At 38.1% G+C, this 16708-nt stretch overlaps 1 protein-coding gene across 2 annotated transcripts; it reads right to left on the bottom strand.

Moving 5' to 3' along the window:
- Positions 1 to 8770: 8770 nt before the first annotated feature.
- On the bottom strand, positions 8771 to 11248 carry LOC121906619 (CD209 antigen-like protein D). Of its 2 annotated transcripts, none has more exons than XR_006098690.1 (4): positions 11126 to 11248; positions 10178 to 10281; positions 9600 to 9645; positions 8771 to 9480 (listed from the first exon to the last, which is right to left on the bottom strand). XR_006098690.1 is itself a non-coding variant. In XM_042425564.1 (4 exons), the coding sequence occupies exons 1-4, from the start codon at positions 11240 to 11242 to the stop codon at positions 9399 to 9401; spliced, it is 495 nt and encodes a 164-aa protein (XP_042281498.1). In that variant the 5' UTR covers positions 11243 to 11248; the 3' UTR covers positions 8771 to 9398. The 2 variants fall into 2 exon arrangements, 1 of the variants encoding a protein (XP_042281498.1); XM_042425564.1 differs by adding an exon at positions 10061 to 10087 and having other exon boundaries at positions 8771 to 9645.
- Positions 11249 to 16708: the final 5460 nt, after the last annotated feature.

The following is a 16708-nucleotide window of genomic DNA, read 5'->3' as shown; positions in this document are numbered from 1 at the left end:
GCTCTTTTGCGAACACCTCTGCACTTGATGAACTGTAGGGATAGAAAAAAACAAAAAAAAAAAACAAAAACAAAAAAAAACCCCCAAAACAAAACAAAACAAAAAAAAAACATACTTCTATGTACTCTAATCATTGCCTTGTTGCACTGCCTGTTGGCATCTACGTCCTATCGGGCCCAAACTTAAGCTTTATGGCACTTACTTATGTTGTTGTCTCCTGACTAGATCCTTGCTTGTGTTGTATCAGTCTCATATGTACGTCGCTTTGGATAAAAGCATCTGCTAAATGAAAAATATAAATGTAATTGTGGCAAACCTTGTCAGTATGCAAGAGACTGCAGAGCTCCAAAGAAATTGGGAGGAGAGAGAGGAGGACGGGGTAAAGGAGGGAGCAGATAAGCGAAACCCAGACAAGAAGAACAGGAAAGAAACCACTCTGTATGACTGGCTCCGGAACACCGACACACACACACACACACACACACACACACACACACATTAGCAGATAGGGAGACAGAGGTAGATGAAATCCTACGTCACAAACAGCTGAAATTTTTACTATCACAGGAAGGGACTAAACCATAGATAGTATTAAAGGTACGGGGTAAATCAATAACATTCTTATGTGATTCTGGAGCTTGCCGAACAGTTGTGCGACGTAATTAAACAGGGAAAGATTTTCCCCTAAAACCAAACAGCGGTTTAAGGGTTAGATCAGCCACAGGACATGTGACTATTGAACCATTAACTGAACCTCTAAAAATAAAAGATCCCAAAACAAAGAAAAACATATATGCCTCAGTGGTAATATCACAAATGTGTCCCGTTAACCTCTTAGGATGAGATTTAATGACGAAATTCGGGAAAGCTGTAGTACCAGATCAAAATGGCTCTGGTACGAAAGCCTGCCAAGTTAACCAAAAAACAACCGACAGTGATGAAGAGGATGACACAGAAACATTTGTGTGCGAAGGACTGACGTTAAATTACTGGTACAGTTTGGATTTAGTTCAAACTGGGCCAGGAAGTATAACTCAGGAGCTAATGAAATTGGTAAAAGACCGCATTCCTCCAGCTGAAATAAAAAATATTGAAGTGCACACACCCGAAGAGTTACATTGCACAATGTACTTTCGACATCAAAATGAACAAGACAGAGAATACCATGAAAAGTTCTTTAAAGAATCCAGCTGCAAAATGACTATCACCAAACTGTATTGGGACCAAAAAGGAAACTGTGTTTGAGCAGTGAGCCTCCGAGAAGCAGAAGCAAAACTATTGAGGAAGCCTGACACCGCACATTTCCTGTTTACAAACCTTAGAGATGCAGTGGAAAGATTTAGGTGAGTTTGTTTCAAAAATAGAGAGATCAAACTGTGAGTGGCAGGAGGTGAGAGAGAGAGTGTTATTCGCACCCAAATTAAATGTGTACTGTACCCACCTGAACTGGGTAACACAAGCGGGACAAGTGGTTCACCTCAGTGGAGAAACCAGCCTAGACTTTACCATTGCCTGATTCAATCGAAGAAGAGTTAGACCTAAACAGTGTACCTCAAAAGTTGTGGTCCAAAGGATCAGCTGATGAGGGACTTATTAAAGGAATACAACCAGTAAAAATAACTCCAAAAGGCTCTTACAGGCCATATCAGAGACAGTATCCACTTAAACCAGAGACAGAAGAGGGGATTGCACCGATAATAAAAGATCTACAAAGTGCAGGAGTTATCAGGGAGTGCCCAGATGCAGCATGCAATAGCCCCATGTTCCCCATAAAAAAGGCAGCCCCATCAACAGGATGGAGGATGGTACAGGATTTACAGGCAGTAAATAAAGCAGTAATACCACGTGCTCTCCTCGTACCAGACCCACACACGCTGTTAAATGAATGTAATCCAAAAGCTAAATACTTCACAGTGATAGATTTAGCTAATGCATTTTTTCTCTGTCTCGTTCCATAAGGAAGATCAATTTTGGTTTGCATTTCAATACAGGGGTAAAAAGTATACACTCACAAGACTCCCACAAGGATATTGTGAAAGCCCGACGATCTTTTCAATGGCAATGTCATCCAACTTAGCACAATTCACTTCCCTAAGGGGGAGCCAGCTGTTATTATATGTTGATGACATTTTACTCGCGTCAGAAAATGAACAGGATTGTAAAATTGATACTATTGCGCTATTAAAATATTTGGCAGAACAGGGCCACAAAGTAAGCAAGAACAAATTACAATAATGGAAAAAGACAGTGAAATATTTAGGTTTTAATATCATTTTTGAAGGCAAACACCTAGATGAAAATAGGAAAAGAGCAATATTACAAGCATCCAAACCACAGACAAAAAAACAAATGATGTCATTTCTAGGGATGACTAACTGAAGAGCGTGGATTGCAAACTATGCTGAAGTAACACACCCACTTCAAATGCTTATCTATGACCAACCCATGGCAGCCAATGATATTATCACATGGACTCCAGAGGGAGAACATGCATTTGTGCAAATAAAACAACTGTTTGTGAGTTCAGCAATCCTGGCTCTTCCAGATTATATGAAACCTTTTGTACAAACATGTGATGCTAGAGGTGGGTTTATGACCAATGTATTAACCCAGCCATTCAGAGGGAAACTTAGACCTGTGGCATATTATTCATCTAAACTAGATCCAATAGCTAGAGCAATGCTGCAGTGTTTGCAAGCTGTACAAACAGAAGCCCTAGCAATACAAAGTTCAGCCACAATCATCTTATTTCACCCATTAACACTGAAAGTGTCACACGCTGTAGATGCTCTACTAACACAGACAAAAATAGCTTTCATGTCCCCAGCTCGATATCTTAACTGCATGACCATTCTACTCTCTCAGCCTCACCTAACTATTGACAGGTGTACAACTCTAAATCTGGCAAATCTACTACCGAACGAAACAGAAGGCACCAAACATGATTGTGTGACTGAAGCAATGAAAAAAGTATTACCTAGAGCAGATCTAACTGATGTGGCGTAACAAAACCCAGACGTATTGATGTTTGTAGATGGGTCATGCAAAAAGAATCGGGACGAACAAATAGTAGTGGTTATGCAGTGGTAACTAAAGACAAAGTACTGCGATCAAAAGCACTTGCACCCCATTTCTCAGCTCAAGCAGCAGAGCTGATTGCAATAACTGAAGCATGCAAGTTAGGAGCAGGAAAGAGAGTAACTGTCTATACCAGGGGTATTCAACTAAAATTAAGAGGTCCAGTTGGAGAAAATTTCTTGAAGCAAAGGTCCGGAAGATCATAATGTTTAGTAGCCTAGTAGTTGTATCAACATCTGCATGTAATCAATACCTGACTGTCAAATCAAATGAATTCAGTACAATTCAAAAACTTTTTGACAGTATTTATTGTCATGTAACATAGAACTGAACATATATGTATGACTGCTGACATGTGTAATGTAATATTAATAATCTCATTTACTAAATAAAATAGGGCTGCATTTGAAAATAAGAGAGAATAAATAAAATGTTCAAATAAAGTGCTTAACTTCAGAAAAATAAAATAAAGGAAGGAAAAGCTTGAATTTCCCCTTTTCTGTTTCACATCTTGACTCAACAGTCTCAACCAGTTTTACAGATAATACATGTGAACAACTGAACAGTTTTAGAGGCTCACTTTCTTCCCCCCTTATTCAACTCCCCCACTTTTTTTGCTCAGCGAGAAAATTGAGCTCTAGCTTGTCCTGCCAGGATTTTAAACCTGGGCTTGCATGGAGTCAGGGCCATTCTCATACACATGTGGAGGTACTCATTGGTGAGCCTGGAACGATATTTAGTTTTGATTATGTTCATTGTGGAGAAAGCTGCCTCGCAGTTGTGTGTGGAGCCAAACATGGTCAAGATGTATAGTGCTACTTTCCTCAGACCTGGGAAAGCTGTCTCAGGGACCATTTGGAGCCAGAAAGTGGAAGGGTCAGTTCTTACAAAGTGGGCCACATCTGCTTGGAGATCAACCAATTGCATCTGGAGAGGCCCAGCATTTACCCATTTAAAGTGCTGTGTGACTTCCTTTGAGAACTCCCTGACATCTGTGATGAGAAATGGGTTCTGAATGAACATGGTGAGCTGCTGACCAAAGCTGAAGCTGTCAAAACGGTTGCTGAAGTTTACAATCAGCTTATCAATAAAATCAACAAAAGAAGACACATCTCGCTGTCCCTGAACCCGTTCTTGCACTGCTGGGAAGTGTGCACAGTCTCCCTGCAGGTCTTCCTTGAACAACTCAAGTTTCCTCTGAAAGGAGCGGACAGCTGTCATCAGTTCACAAATTGAATCGTCCTTGCCCTCTAGCCTCAAATTCAGTTAATTCAAATGTGAAGTGATATCAACCAAAAAGGCCACTGTGTTTCTCGTTTTCTAAAAAGAGAGAAAACTGTGTTGCCCTCTGACTTCTTAGCTCTGCCAAAAAAGATGCTACTTCCCTCCTAATGGAGCAAAAGTGCGCTAACATCCTGCCTTTGCTGAGCCATCTCACATTGTTGTGCAGCAAAAGATCATCAGCACTGGCATCAACTTCTCTGGTAGGAAGAGGATGCCCTGTTAAAATTGATCATTTTCATCATTGTATTCAGCATGCTCATTTGACAGGGAGGCGCAGAGGACAGATTGATGAACGATGCAATGGTACGAGATGAGCTCGGGATTGTCCTCTTTCAGTCTTGCTACAGCTCCTTTCTCTCTCCCTATCATAGGAGCGGCTCCATCTGTGGTTATTGAAACCACATCCTTTGGCTCTATTCCTCTCTTTGTTAACATCTCCTTAATGACCAGGTAGATGTCTTCTCCTCTTGTACTGGTCTGAAGGGGAGTGACATCTAACAGGTCTTGACATAATACTTTCTGGTCTGTGTTGAAAAACCTGGCATACACTGAACATTGTCACACATGTCAGTGGACTCATCCACAGCTAAGCCTACACATGGTGCCTTATGCATGGCTTCATCTAACTGGGTTAGCACGTCCTGAGTCAATATTTCACTTTTCTTTGTGGCAGATGATGCTGACATGGGTATTTGCTTTATTTTATCACAAAGCTCTTGTTTTTGTTTTCCCTCAAGTAGTGTTTCAGCTACTGCACTCATGCATTCTTTGACAACCCCTCCATCAGGAAACGGCTTTTTTTGTTGACCCAAAATCCACGCAACTCTGAGGGAACACTCATGAGCACATTGTTGGCCAGTGAATGTGTGGCTCAGGATCCTGGTGGACTGGTCATATTGGGCTCTCAGACTACTTATTTTCTGTGACCTCGGTTCAGATTTGAGTGGGTATGTTTGTTCAAAACTTATTTTATGTTTTGTCTCATAATGGTGTTTCACATTGGCACTTTTAATAAGTGCCATGGTTTCTAAACATATGAGACACACTGGTTTAGTGCTCCCAGTGGGAAGTATGAACAGAAATGAGTCTGTCCATGCTGGATTAAATGCTCTGTTTTCACTCTTTTTCTTTTTTTGGAGAGCGCCATTTCCTCTTTATTTTTCTCTTCCTTTCTCTGTCTCACCCATCTGTATTTCTCCCTTTTTGTCTCACTGGTCCTTTACTCTCCCTTTCTCCGTCTCCGTCCCATAATTTACAAAATGAACATCATGCTGTATTGAAGAAGGCTTGAAACTAGCGACTGAGACCATAAACTCATTAGGAAACAGTTTACTGAGGTAATAAATCAAGAGAGAAGTAGCGTCATTTGCTCATAGACTTCCATACAATCTGACTTCTTTTTGCAGCCAGTGGAGTCGCCCCCTGATGGCCATTAGATAGAATGCGGGTTTGGGGCACTTCTGCATTGGCTTCATTTTTCAGCTCCGGAGGTTGCCACTTGTAAATGTTGCTTCTGCTTCTTCTTCTGCACGTGAAGTCAAGGAGTGGAAATACAGACAGTGCCACTCTGCCAATGCAACCCACATTGTGGTTGGAGGTGGGATTACATCTGTAGTGATAATGACTTGAAAAAGTTTAAGGGACTTAAGTTCTACTATTGAACTGTGAACGAAACTTGGCATGTACATTTAAGACTTAGTGCTGGATGTCTCAGATATGTTTGGAATGGGCACTACAGTTCATCTAACTACAGCAAGGAATCTGTCTGTCTGTATGTATGTATGTCCTTCACATATCTTCGTTAATCCGATCGCCTTTAGTGCAATTTGGACATGCGACATGTTTAATATTAATAAACTTTGAATAAACAAGCGAACAGTGAGCTGCTCAACTCCGTGTCTGAGTGCAGCGGGAACTGTTTGATATAAACACCTTCACATCACAGCAGGGTGGGGCTTCTGGGCTCTTGCTGAGGGGGACAAAGGCATGTTCCCCGCTCAATTAAACTGCCCAAGAGAGAAGAACAAGCGCGCACATTAGAAGAAAACAAGCAGAGGCAGCAAAACTAGCCAATAGGAGCACAGACACGTTTGATTGGCAGCAGAATTAAGCTGCTTCTATGGTTCAACCTCAGTTTAGTCTCACTGAAGTTTCTCTCTGGATTTAAACCATTTAAGGTATTAATTCCTTATCATTTTAATTGATACATTTGTCACTTGATACATATATATGTGGTTCTAGAGAAATAATAAACAATCGGCTCATTCCCAACTGGCATATCTTGAACGGGCACTGCACTAGTAGTGTATATTTTAAAAGTATTTTTATACAAAAGTTTTATTTCAAAACTCATTCTATGTCAATGCTAAGTATTTTCTCACAGATCGACTGCATCGAAGCATCACACGAAAGATCGTTCCAGTTGTCTGTAGTTGTCACCAAAGCTCTGATTGTCGCACAGTCTTCTTCTCCCCATTTCGAATCTCAATCTCCTTTATCAGGCTGCTTCATCGCCCAGTAGTTAACGAGAATGAGATTCATGACTGTCAATCATAACACAGTCTTAAACACAGCTTCTGTAGTTTTTGGTTATGTGCCAACACACTGTGATTATTTTGAGACAATATAGGTTTGTAAAACTTTGTAACCTTCCATGCTGACACCCAGTGTTGTCCTGTGGACAATAACATAGCAGGAAAAAAGTCAAACACTTTTTTGGGGAGTAACATTTGTCAGAAACACAACTCCAAATGAATTCTATTGCTCAATGTATGCTGAGAGTGTAAATAGGCAACCATTGGCCAAGTTCGCCATAACAACTTTAAAAGGTCAATTAATATGTTGTGTTCTGTTTATTGTATTTTCTACTTTCCAAGTAGCCAAAAAACATAACAAAACAAACAATGAATGCAGCTTTAATGTAGAACTCATTTTTTTACACTGTACACATATGTTTATATCGGCATATAATGTTAAGGTGATTTTTCCAACAATATACACATTGTGTGTAAAACTGCTAACTGCTTTTTTCTGCTCAAAATCAGCTTATTTGTGTCTGCTTACATCTTTTTGTGTTTATAGTGCAACACAAGTGACCAACATGAAGACACACATGACAGCAGAAGACAAGAGGGAGAACTAGACTTAAACAAACCAAAACAAAAGAAAAAAAAAGGAAAACAGCAGCAGCAACAACAACAGCAGCAACAATATAACAAACCAGTAAACAAGAAAAAGCATAATGTTTGGCTTAGATCGTGGGTCTCAATCTCGGGCTATTTTGTGGCCCCCACCTTGATATGAAAGTTTATTGTTAGTGCGGCCCGCGAGTTTTATATGAATGGCACTTTACTGTGTTGTGTGTGGAAGGTCCCTTTATTGCACAAGCTGGAGCTGAACGAACCTGCCAATCACAGGGGTATATGGCTGTTTCACAACAACTATGCTATTTATACAGGAAGAATGTGCGCTGAGAATGTGAATAACCTCACGCTAGATTATGTCGTTATTTTTGCTACACAGCTTTCAGTAAAATTCAAAGGTGAATTATTAAACCTTATTAAAGCATCATTCTGTTTATTTCAGCATCATCTCTCTGTTAACGATCAATTCATTTTGTTTTGAAGCACTTTGTAAAGTCCGTTTCAACACGAGCTCTATCAATAAATCATTTATCATTCTTCTGATGTTTAATAATGATGACTGACACTTTACAGTGGTGACGGTTTGCAGAAAAATGTGATGAATTAGGGATAAAGTCGTTTCAAATATCCACAGCAGCCGTGCGTAATGATCAGCTGTTGGAGAGCCTGTGCGTAATTCCCACCGAGGTCTGATGAGCGGAACGGACACAACTGTTGATGTACGGAGGTATAAAGACCTTTACATCCATTTTTGTCTCACTGTGACAGCAAATGAGGCTCTTGCATGTGATTCCACAGTGTGTGACATTAAAAAAACAGAACCAGGTGTATCTGCGTCTTTATAAGTCTGGCAGATAATAATGTCTGTGCATATTTCTGTCACATAATGCCACGTTGTGAAGTGAATTAAAAGTTAATATATACGTTTTCATGAACACACTGTTTATCTGACAGAGATCATAAATACAGAGTGTAACAAAACACCGTACAGCTGATGCTGCTGTGCCACACGTCATATTTGATTTGACAACGCCGCCACCCGCTGCATCCATGGAGTTATTATAGGAAATAAAAGCCAATAAATAACACCTCCATGGCTGCATCCCATGGTTTGCAGCCATGGAGGTGCAAACCATGGGATAATGGTGTCCCACTGTCCCGGCTTCATGTTCTCCACGTTTGCTCTGCAATGATGTGACATTCACGGACAAATTATTCGAAAAAATCTTTTGGGTGAATGGAATGTACTGAATCATTTGCGGAAAGAGATTTATTCCTCAAAATATTTTACTCCATAGTAAATGCCTTGCACAATAAACATTATAAAGATATTTCTTTATGATGCCATTTGTTTCACATGTTTCTATGACGACGTTTACAACAACAAAAGCACGGCGGGTAATGAACAACAAGTAGTCGCCTTTTTTGCGCCTGCTATCCTAGCCTGCGCCTGCTAACCTTTTTTTGTGTAATACCTGATGCGGCCCAGCCTCACCCAGACTCTGCCTCCAGCGACCCCCAGGTAATTTGAGTTTGAGACCCCTGATCTACATTGTGTCATAAAGCCCAATATTACATTTGACAATTAAGTCCACATGCAGCTGGTCTATAGACACAAAAGACAGCTCTGGGGAACCTTAATGCTTGGAGGTGGAGGTTGTGATGGATGGTAGGTGTACAAATGGTCCTGTCTAACAGTCAACGTTGGTTACTTTGAACCATGAAGACAATCCTTCCTCAACTCCAAGCAAGTAGTTTTAGTTAAGTAAACAAAAGAACAGCTGTCTCTCATGTCACAGCCACATGGTTTGCTGACCCACCTGTCCACCTGAACTCTTCCTCAAGTCACTTGTACAAACAACCAGTGCTTTTATTTTTCTGGTGAAGACAGTCTCAGATCTCATCCAGTAGATTGTCTAGATTGAGATACAGGATGTTCTGTTTCATTGTTAGAGTTGTTTTCTTCACTTGGTGCCTGTTGAATACAGCATGAGAGTGTGGTGAAAAGACGAGAGAAGCATCACATGACAGATCATTCCAGTTGTCTTCAGTTTTCTTGTCAGATGTGATATGTGCACAGTCCTCTTCACCGACCTTCGGATCTCCACCTCCATTATTAGGCTCATTTGTCTCCCAGTACCTACAGGTCAGTGAACAAGAGAATCATGACACTTAATCTATGACATGAACACAGTCCTTCACACAAATAATATTTCATCACAAACATCACACAATGGAATTTCTTTTATCTTGCATGATGTGCCTTAGTATAGTTTTGAGCCATAAAGTAGCAAATTGAACGGGGCTGCAGGTTCACTGTAGTATTTTTCCTAAATGTAAATTTGCAGTCATCAAATAGCAACAAAGGATCCTCCTGTATAAATAAACACCCCCATTGTGTTCTGGTCATCAGTTACAGTACTGTACAGTTGGTGAAGTGTAAAACTTGACTGTGGACCAGAAACCCTCCCAGATGCACCATGAAATGGTAGTTTGGCTTGATTTTTTCTCATAATTTTGCACTGATGATTTAACCAGAAAAGCTTCAGACCAACCTGGAACTGCCAGTCACCTCACATTGTCTGTGATAGAAGATATAATACATATCACCAACCTCTAATATACAGCAGTGTTTGTGTATGTTGTCAATAAACAACCAACTGAAGCCAAACCTTAAAGTCAGTGGTGTTCCATCAATCCATTTCCAGGTTCCCTCTTCGTCTCTGTCAGTCAAACCAATCCAAGTTGCTACCTCAGTGAAGGTAGACAAGAATGTCTGTTTTCAAAAAAGGGAAAAAAGCCTTATTATTTATATTGTTGTTTGAACAACACTGTGTAGTTTACATAGGATTACTCTGAACATAATTGATAATAATGAATTTAACTATTTTTATTATTATTGTTGTTGAAATATACTAATAATAAAATCATAATTTTTTCTTCTTTGATAAACTTAAATTTTAGATTTTTTTAAAAAACTTCTTTGACGTGCCCTTTTGTTTTTTTGTGTGTTTTTTTTACAAAACAAAAAACTATTGACACTGCCACAGCTTTTGTTGTGGTCTTTAAATAGCTGCAAAGCTTAGTGGCCTCATTTAAAAGCACGTTTATGTAGTGACTGTGTAGTGTTAGCACTATTTGAATACCTATTAATAACTATTTGTACTTTCTTTCTCAAGAAAGAAATCAGGGAATAAGAAATGTCATTAAATTGTGCATAAATTACTGTATACAGAATTCCTGTTGCCAGACATCATCATGTTTTTCTTAAACTGATACACAGATCTGTACTGATTAAATACTTGCAGTGTATGAGTGACTGCTTCTGGAGTTTGATTAAAACATTACCTTAGTGAAAGGTTAAAAGAATGTTAGCTAGCTTGCTAAAGATGAAATGAAATACTTTGATTTTAAGGCAAATGTGCAAACTTAAGAATACCAGCAAAACATGCTACAGAGCAGCACAAGTTCATTCAAATCATTTGAATTATTGTTGTCAAGGTGTTGAACACCAATGATCCATAAAAATAAATAAATAAGTATTTTAGCATTTTTCAAGGTACAGGAAGATTGCAATTAGGTACAGTTTCTTTACAAGCATACAAACAAACAGTCTGTACCTGTTCTTCAGTGCTGTCTATAACCACCAGATCTGCTCCTTTCTCTCTGCAGTCCTGTCTACCTCTTGACCAGGAACCAGACTCACTTGAGTGGAGATAACAGGAACGTCTGAACATCCTCCATCCACACATTAGAAATTAGACAAGAATCAAGTCTGTCTGTTTCCAAAGTATGAGGGTTAAAACAACATAACATGTGACTAGAGTTGACTTGTTAATATTCTACCAACTATGGAGCATTTCTGGTGCTGATTTTTAGCTGCAGTTCTGTGGTATGAATACAATTTTTGTGATTATCGCATCTTTCAAATTATTTTGATGACATCAGTTTTTATTTGAAGATAATGGAACAAACTGTTGATTTCAGCTCATTCTTTCTGTGTCTCCATGTCAGATTTTGAGACGGGATACTAATACTGGATGACACCACAGAAATAAACACATAAAGGTTTATCAAAATCTCAAATCTCAAAATCTCCCGCTCACTTTCTCTGACAGCTAGTTTGACTCACTGTTTGATCATGAGCTCAATACCAAGGTTTGGCCAGCAGATGCGTCCCTTTGAATGTATAAAATGCTTTGAAACCATTCTCAGCAGTTCTTCCAAAGCGAGTGGCAAAAGCTTTGTGTCTCCAATCACAACATGTTTTAAATCATCATACAAGGATCTCACAAAGCTCAGCTTTCACACCACCAGATGAAAGTAAAATTTGAATCAACAAAAATTCATGTAATACCACCACTAACATTACATTTGAGTCAGAGTCTTGCACCAGGTAGCTCAGAAAATCATCAATCCTTTAATCCTTTTATAAAACTTTAAATCAGCCTACAGTTAAACCAGTGATCTTTGTGCTATTAAGCAAACATCTGTTTATTCTAGTTAAGACTAACCTGACTTGTTTTTTGGTCATGTGAAAGTAACAAATAAAGTGTTGTTAACTGAGTGTGTAGTCTGTTGATTATAGGTCAGGTTTCATGTTACATTAACAGGTCAAGTCAGGTGCAGGTCTCTAAAACTGGACTTGTGAGTACTTTGTTTTGAATAAGACAACCAGAGATTGTCTGAAGTACTTCTGAGTAACGTTGGACCAGTGGAAGAGAAAGCATCCTTCTTCAATAAAAGTATACACTAGATCAGTAATTCTTTGTTTTTAATAAAATAAAAATATCTTAGCTGTTTCTTCACATATATTAAATGTAAGAAAAAATATTAACCCTCCCACTACAATCATAGTTTTGTTATTGTACACAACATATTGATCTTCCATAAAAACTAGTTTTCAATCAGGATCATTTGTTATGATTTTTGGCTACAGACCAAAAATATGACAACCTGAAAGGCACCTTAACATTTGGGGATGCTGTCTTAAAACACAAATAGTTAAGTAAGTAGTTAATTACGAGATACTGAAGTAGGATACTTACTATGCACTTTGAAAGTTACACAACATTGCTTAACATTAACTGTTTATTTGTTGTTTTTTAATTGAACTATGTCCTGATGACTCAGAACAAATAAGGTGCTTGAACTTATGATATAACTAATGATATACAAGCCAGTTTATGCGAATTCACTTTTAAGTCAGCTTGAGCCCTCATTTGGGTTGGCCGGAAGTGCAGCACACTAGTACACATTATTTTTCGCTGCATATACATATACCATGGAGGTTGATCAAAAACTTTATAGATTGTATTTTTTTTTTTTTAATAGCTAAATGTAGCCGGGTAAAATAAAGGTAAATGTGGGTTGAGTGTCAAAGAAAAAAACATGATCATTTGATCAAAGTGCAGAAAATACTCAAAGGAGTGATATAGATTTTTATTTTACGTGGTACTTTGTGCAAAACATCAGCATTAAATACAATATCGGTTGAATATGTGTGAAGGTTAAAAGTGTCCAGGCTAAGATCTTCTGTTTTGATATTTGGTTGAAAAGTGAAACTTTTCTAAAAGTCACCATAAATGTAACTAGTTTATGTATTAACATTAAAATCTGCCTCCAAACAAAAATATGTTGTGCTTATTGTTGCTTCATTTGGATGTTTGTGCTTCTCACCTTAAATCTGAGTTCAAGGCAATTTTAGTGGCAATTTTCAGGGTTGAACAAAGTTGATTGTATGTGATAGACATAACTATTTGGGTAACACTTCTTTGACACCAATGTCTATAATGCATCATAAACATACTTAAAATGCATTATACTCTGCTTATAGCACTGTATAATTATAGTTATAAGCACTCATAAGTGTCATAAAGCTTTATAACAATAATCATAACACAAAGCAATTTATTATAATCTATAAGGTTAAGTATAATACTTCATTGCTGGTCACATGCTGACATTTTTTTGCAAGGGTCACAGTGTTTTATAATTCTCATAGTTGGAATACATTATAATCATCTTGTAATGCATTATAATGTGATTGTAAACTACTCTAAGTGGTTACTGGGTGAGTAATGAAATTCCTGAGGAATAGGTAGATATAATACATCATAAGCTGGTTATGAGTCACTATAGGTGGTTGCTTGCTCTAAGTAAAGTGATTTTGGCACATTTTGCATTGTAACATTCTAAACTTACTGTAGTGTGTTACTAATGTCACATTTAGCATGTTAGCATGATATTATTGGTTAGAATGCTAACATGTTAAATGTTGATGGTGTTTGGAATTTCCTGATGACAAATATTTTAAAATGTTTGAAGATGAGTAAATACAAGAACGTTTCCACATAAAGTTACAACAAACTTCTTGATTGAAGGTAATTTGTATAATTAAGAGGACAGATTGCAGGCAATTAAGGACAGGCAATTAAAACTACAAGAGACACTGACATGCTGATTTATAAAGGTTTAAGGAACAAAGTTATCCAAGAGCTAAGAGAAGCAATTTTGGTCTACATGGTATGCAATTTGGCTTTAGAGCAAGTCATTCCACCGAAAATGCTACCTTGCACTTAATAGAGCAAATTAAATCAAGACTTGACAAAGGGGGAGTAGTTGGTGCTGTATTTTTAGATGTGTGTAAAGCATTCAACATAGTCAATCATGATGTTTTAATATCAAAACTCTCTAAATTTAACTTCTCATCTAGAGCACTGGCATGGGTGTCTTCATATTCATCTAATAGGAGACAATGTGTTAAAGTTGGTGACACACTGTCCAGTAACATGAAATGCACAATGGGTGTACCACAAGAGTCGGTGTTAGGTCCCTATTATTTAGCCTGTATATTAATGATCTCCCTCAACAGTGTCATGATGCAGAACTACAAATGTATGCAGATGACACAGTTGTGTACACACATGCAAAAACAGCTGAGTTAGCTGCTGCTAAGCTAACAATTGCATTGGAAAGGATCACACATTGGCTTAATCAATCATGTCTGAGTCTAAATGTAAACAAGACAAAGGGCATGTTTTTCCTCTAAGACTATGGTACAACCTCCTAACGCTGATATTTTCATCAAAGGTGAAAAAATTGACATAGTTACTGATTTTAAATATCTTGGTGTGACACTGGATCCAAATTTAAACTTTAAGAAACATGTTAAAAAAAATGGTTTAAACCATAAAGTACAACTTAGCAAATTTTAGACATATTAGAAACTGTCTCTCTTTGGACGCAGCCAAGATATTTATGCATGCTATGGTTCTTTCTTTCCCATATGTCTTACTGCATCACATGTTGGGGGCTGGCTGGAGAAACAGCCATAAGACCTCTTGAGTCTAAAAACTCTGGACAAAAAGCCAATGCATTTCCATCACTGTAGGGTACTGGAGAAATACAATTTACTGAGCTTTGAGAATTTTAGATTATTCTCAAATTTGTGCCTAGTTTATAAAATTTTAAATGGTTTGGCCCCTCCTCCACTATGTGACTTTGTGTCCACTCGCTCAGTAAATTCTATTAGATCCTCCAGAATATCCTCTACACAAAATTGTACCATACCATTTCGTCACACTGCATTTGGGCAGCAAGCTTTCTCTGTGAGAGCCACAACTCGGTGGAATGCCCTACCTGATGATATGAAGAACTGTAGTTCAATCAATACATTCAAGGCCAAATTAAAAAATCTACTAAAGATCAGCTATGTGACCACTGAGTCTAAACTCCATCTATGGTCTTCTCATTAGCGCAGGTAGTCTTGCTTTTAATTTGACAAGTTTATATTATTAATTTCTAATTGACATTGTGGGTGTATGTGATGTGCTGTTGTGTGTAGCTTTGTATTTTGTATGGTGTGTTCTGTGTGTTTTTTTTTTTTTTTTGCTTTCTACTGTTAATTGTTGTGCTGTTGTATGTTTTTTGTCGGGAACTACAGATACAAATTAGCTCCAAGCTAACTCTGGTGCAGTGCATCTTTAATGTTTCAAACTGCACACTGTCCCAGTCAATAAATCAATCAATCAATCAGTCTTCTATTTTCAGCATAGCATTCTCTGTAGGTGCTCTTCTACAATGTGTGTGCAGTACTGTATAGCCACAGTTGTCACTTACTCTGTACAGACAAACTCTGAAGCTTTTCCATCTCTTTAGTTATTTCACTGAGGTTGGCAAGCAGCAGGTCTCTCTCTTCAGACACGGAAGAAAGCTTGTTATTACTGTCCTGGAGACGCTCAGTCAGGTTGTCTATGATAACGGAGATATCTTCAGCTGAACTGCGCACACTGTGGTCTGAAATAAATCAAAAGACATGTCACATTTATGTCGTTCAGTCACTTATCTCAAACACCATTTTAAAACTTTTAAAATGTACATTTTCAGTAATTACAGCTTCCAGTATCATTTTAAAGCAAATAGCTATCAGGAGTAGTGGAGCAGGTGAACCCAAATGTAGGACAAAACAACCAGAATGAATGGAAGAAAGTCTCTGTAATAAAGGTGTGCAGGCACAGCAAAATGGAACAAAACAAAACCAGACTGAACAGAGCAGAACTTTACAGAGCAAAGGATCCAGATCTCAAGAGGTTATTCAAAGCAAGTTTTTTCCAGATTTTCATCCAGTCTTGACTACAACATAAAAGCAGTCCTGGTGTTTGACACTGAGCAGCCCAGCACAGACAGCGCATGTTGTAAATACTATGCCACCCTGATGTTTTCTCACAACAGGTTCAATAACATTTAACCCTAGTAAAAAAACTAAAAAAGTGTGACATGTATCCGTACTGGTACTATTTTACAGGCAAACTGAATGTTTTTAGATTTGAAGTATTGTCCCACATAGTAACCTTAAAGGTATTTTTTTTCACCTGCAAAATGACATTTACATACAGATACATGGGAGAATATTTTCCCTGTTATAATGTAGTTTTATGAAACATCATTGAAACAAGTCCATGCAGGTGTCCAGAGATCAAAGACATGACAAATATGACCTACACCAGCATTCAAACATGGTTTAAAATATGGCACCAAAGAGAAAGTTGAGGTGATGCTCATGTTCATCCAGACCTCTACCTGCAGAGTTTGGCTGAGAATAAGAAGAGCGGTACAACATAAATGAAAAAGAAAAATAGGCATCTTGCTGTAGAATGTTCCTCATAAATTCAGTCTGACTTAAACTTCTGAATGTGAAACAG

Source organism: Thunnus maccoyii, chromosome 11, assembly GCF_910596095.1.
Source record: "Thunnus maccoyii chromosome 11, fThuMac1.1, whole genome shotgun sequence".
Classification (NCBI taxonomy): Eukaryota; Metazoa; Chordata; class Actinopteri; order Scombriformes; family Scombridae; genus Thunnus; species Thunnus maccoyii.
Note: the sequence above shows the minus strand (reverse complement) of the source record. Positions and strands in the feature narration are given on the sequence as shown.

Coding starts and splice junctions, on each gene's coding strand:
- LOC121906619 (XM_042425564.1), bottom strand. CDS start 11,242: ATGTTCAGACGTTCCTGTTATCTCCACTCAAGTGAGTCTGGTTCCTGG. Junction 10,282..11,125: donor TAGACAGCACTGAAGAACAG/GTACAGACTGTT, acceptor TTTTGAAAACAG/ACATTCTTGTCTACCTTCAC. Junction 10,088..10,177: donor GGAACACCACTGACTTTAAG/GTTTGGCTTCAG, acceptor CTTCTATCACAG/ACAATGTGAGGTGACTGGCA.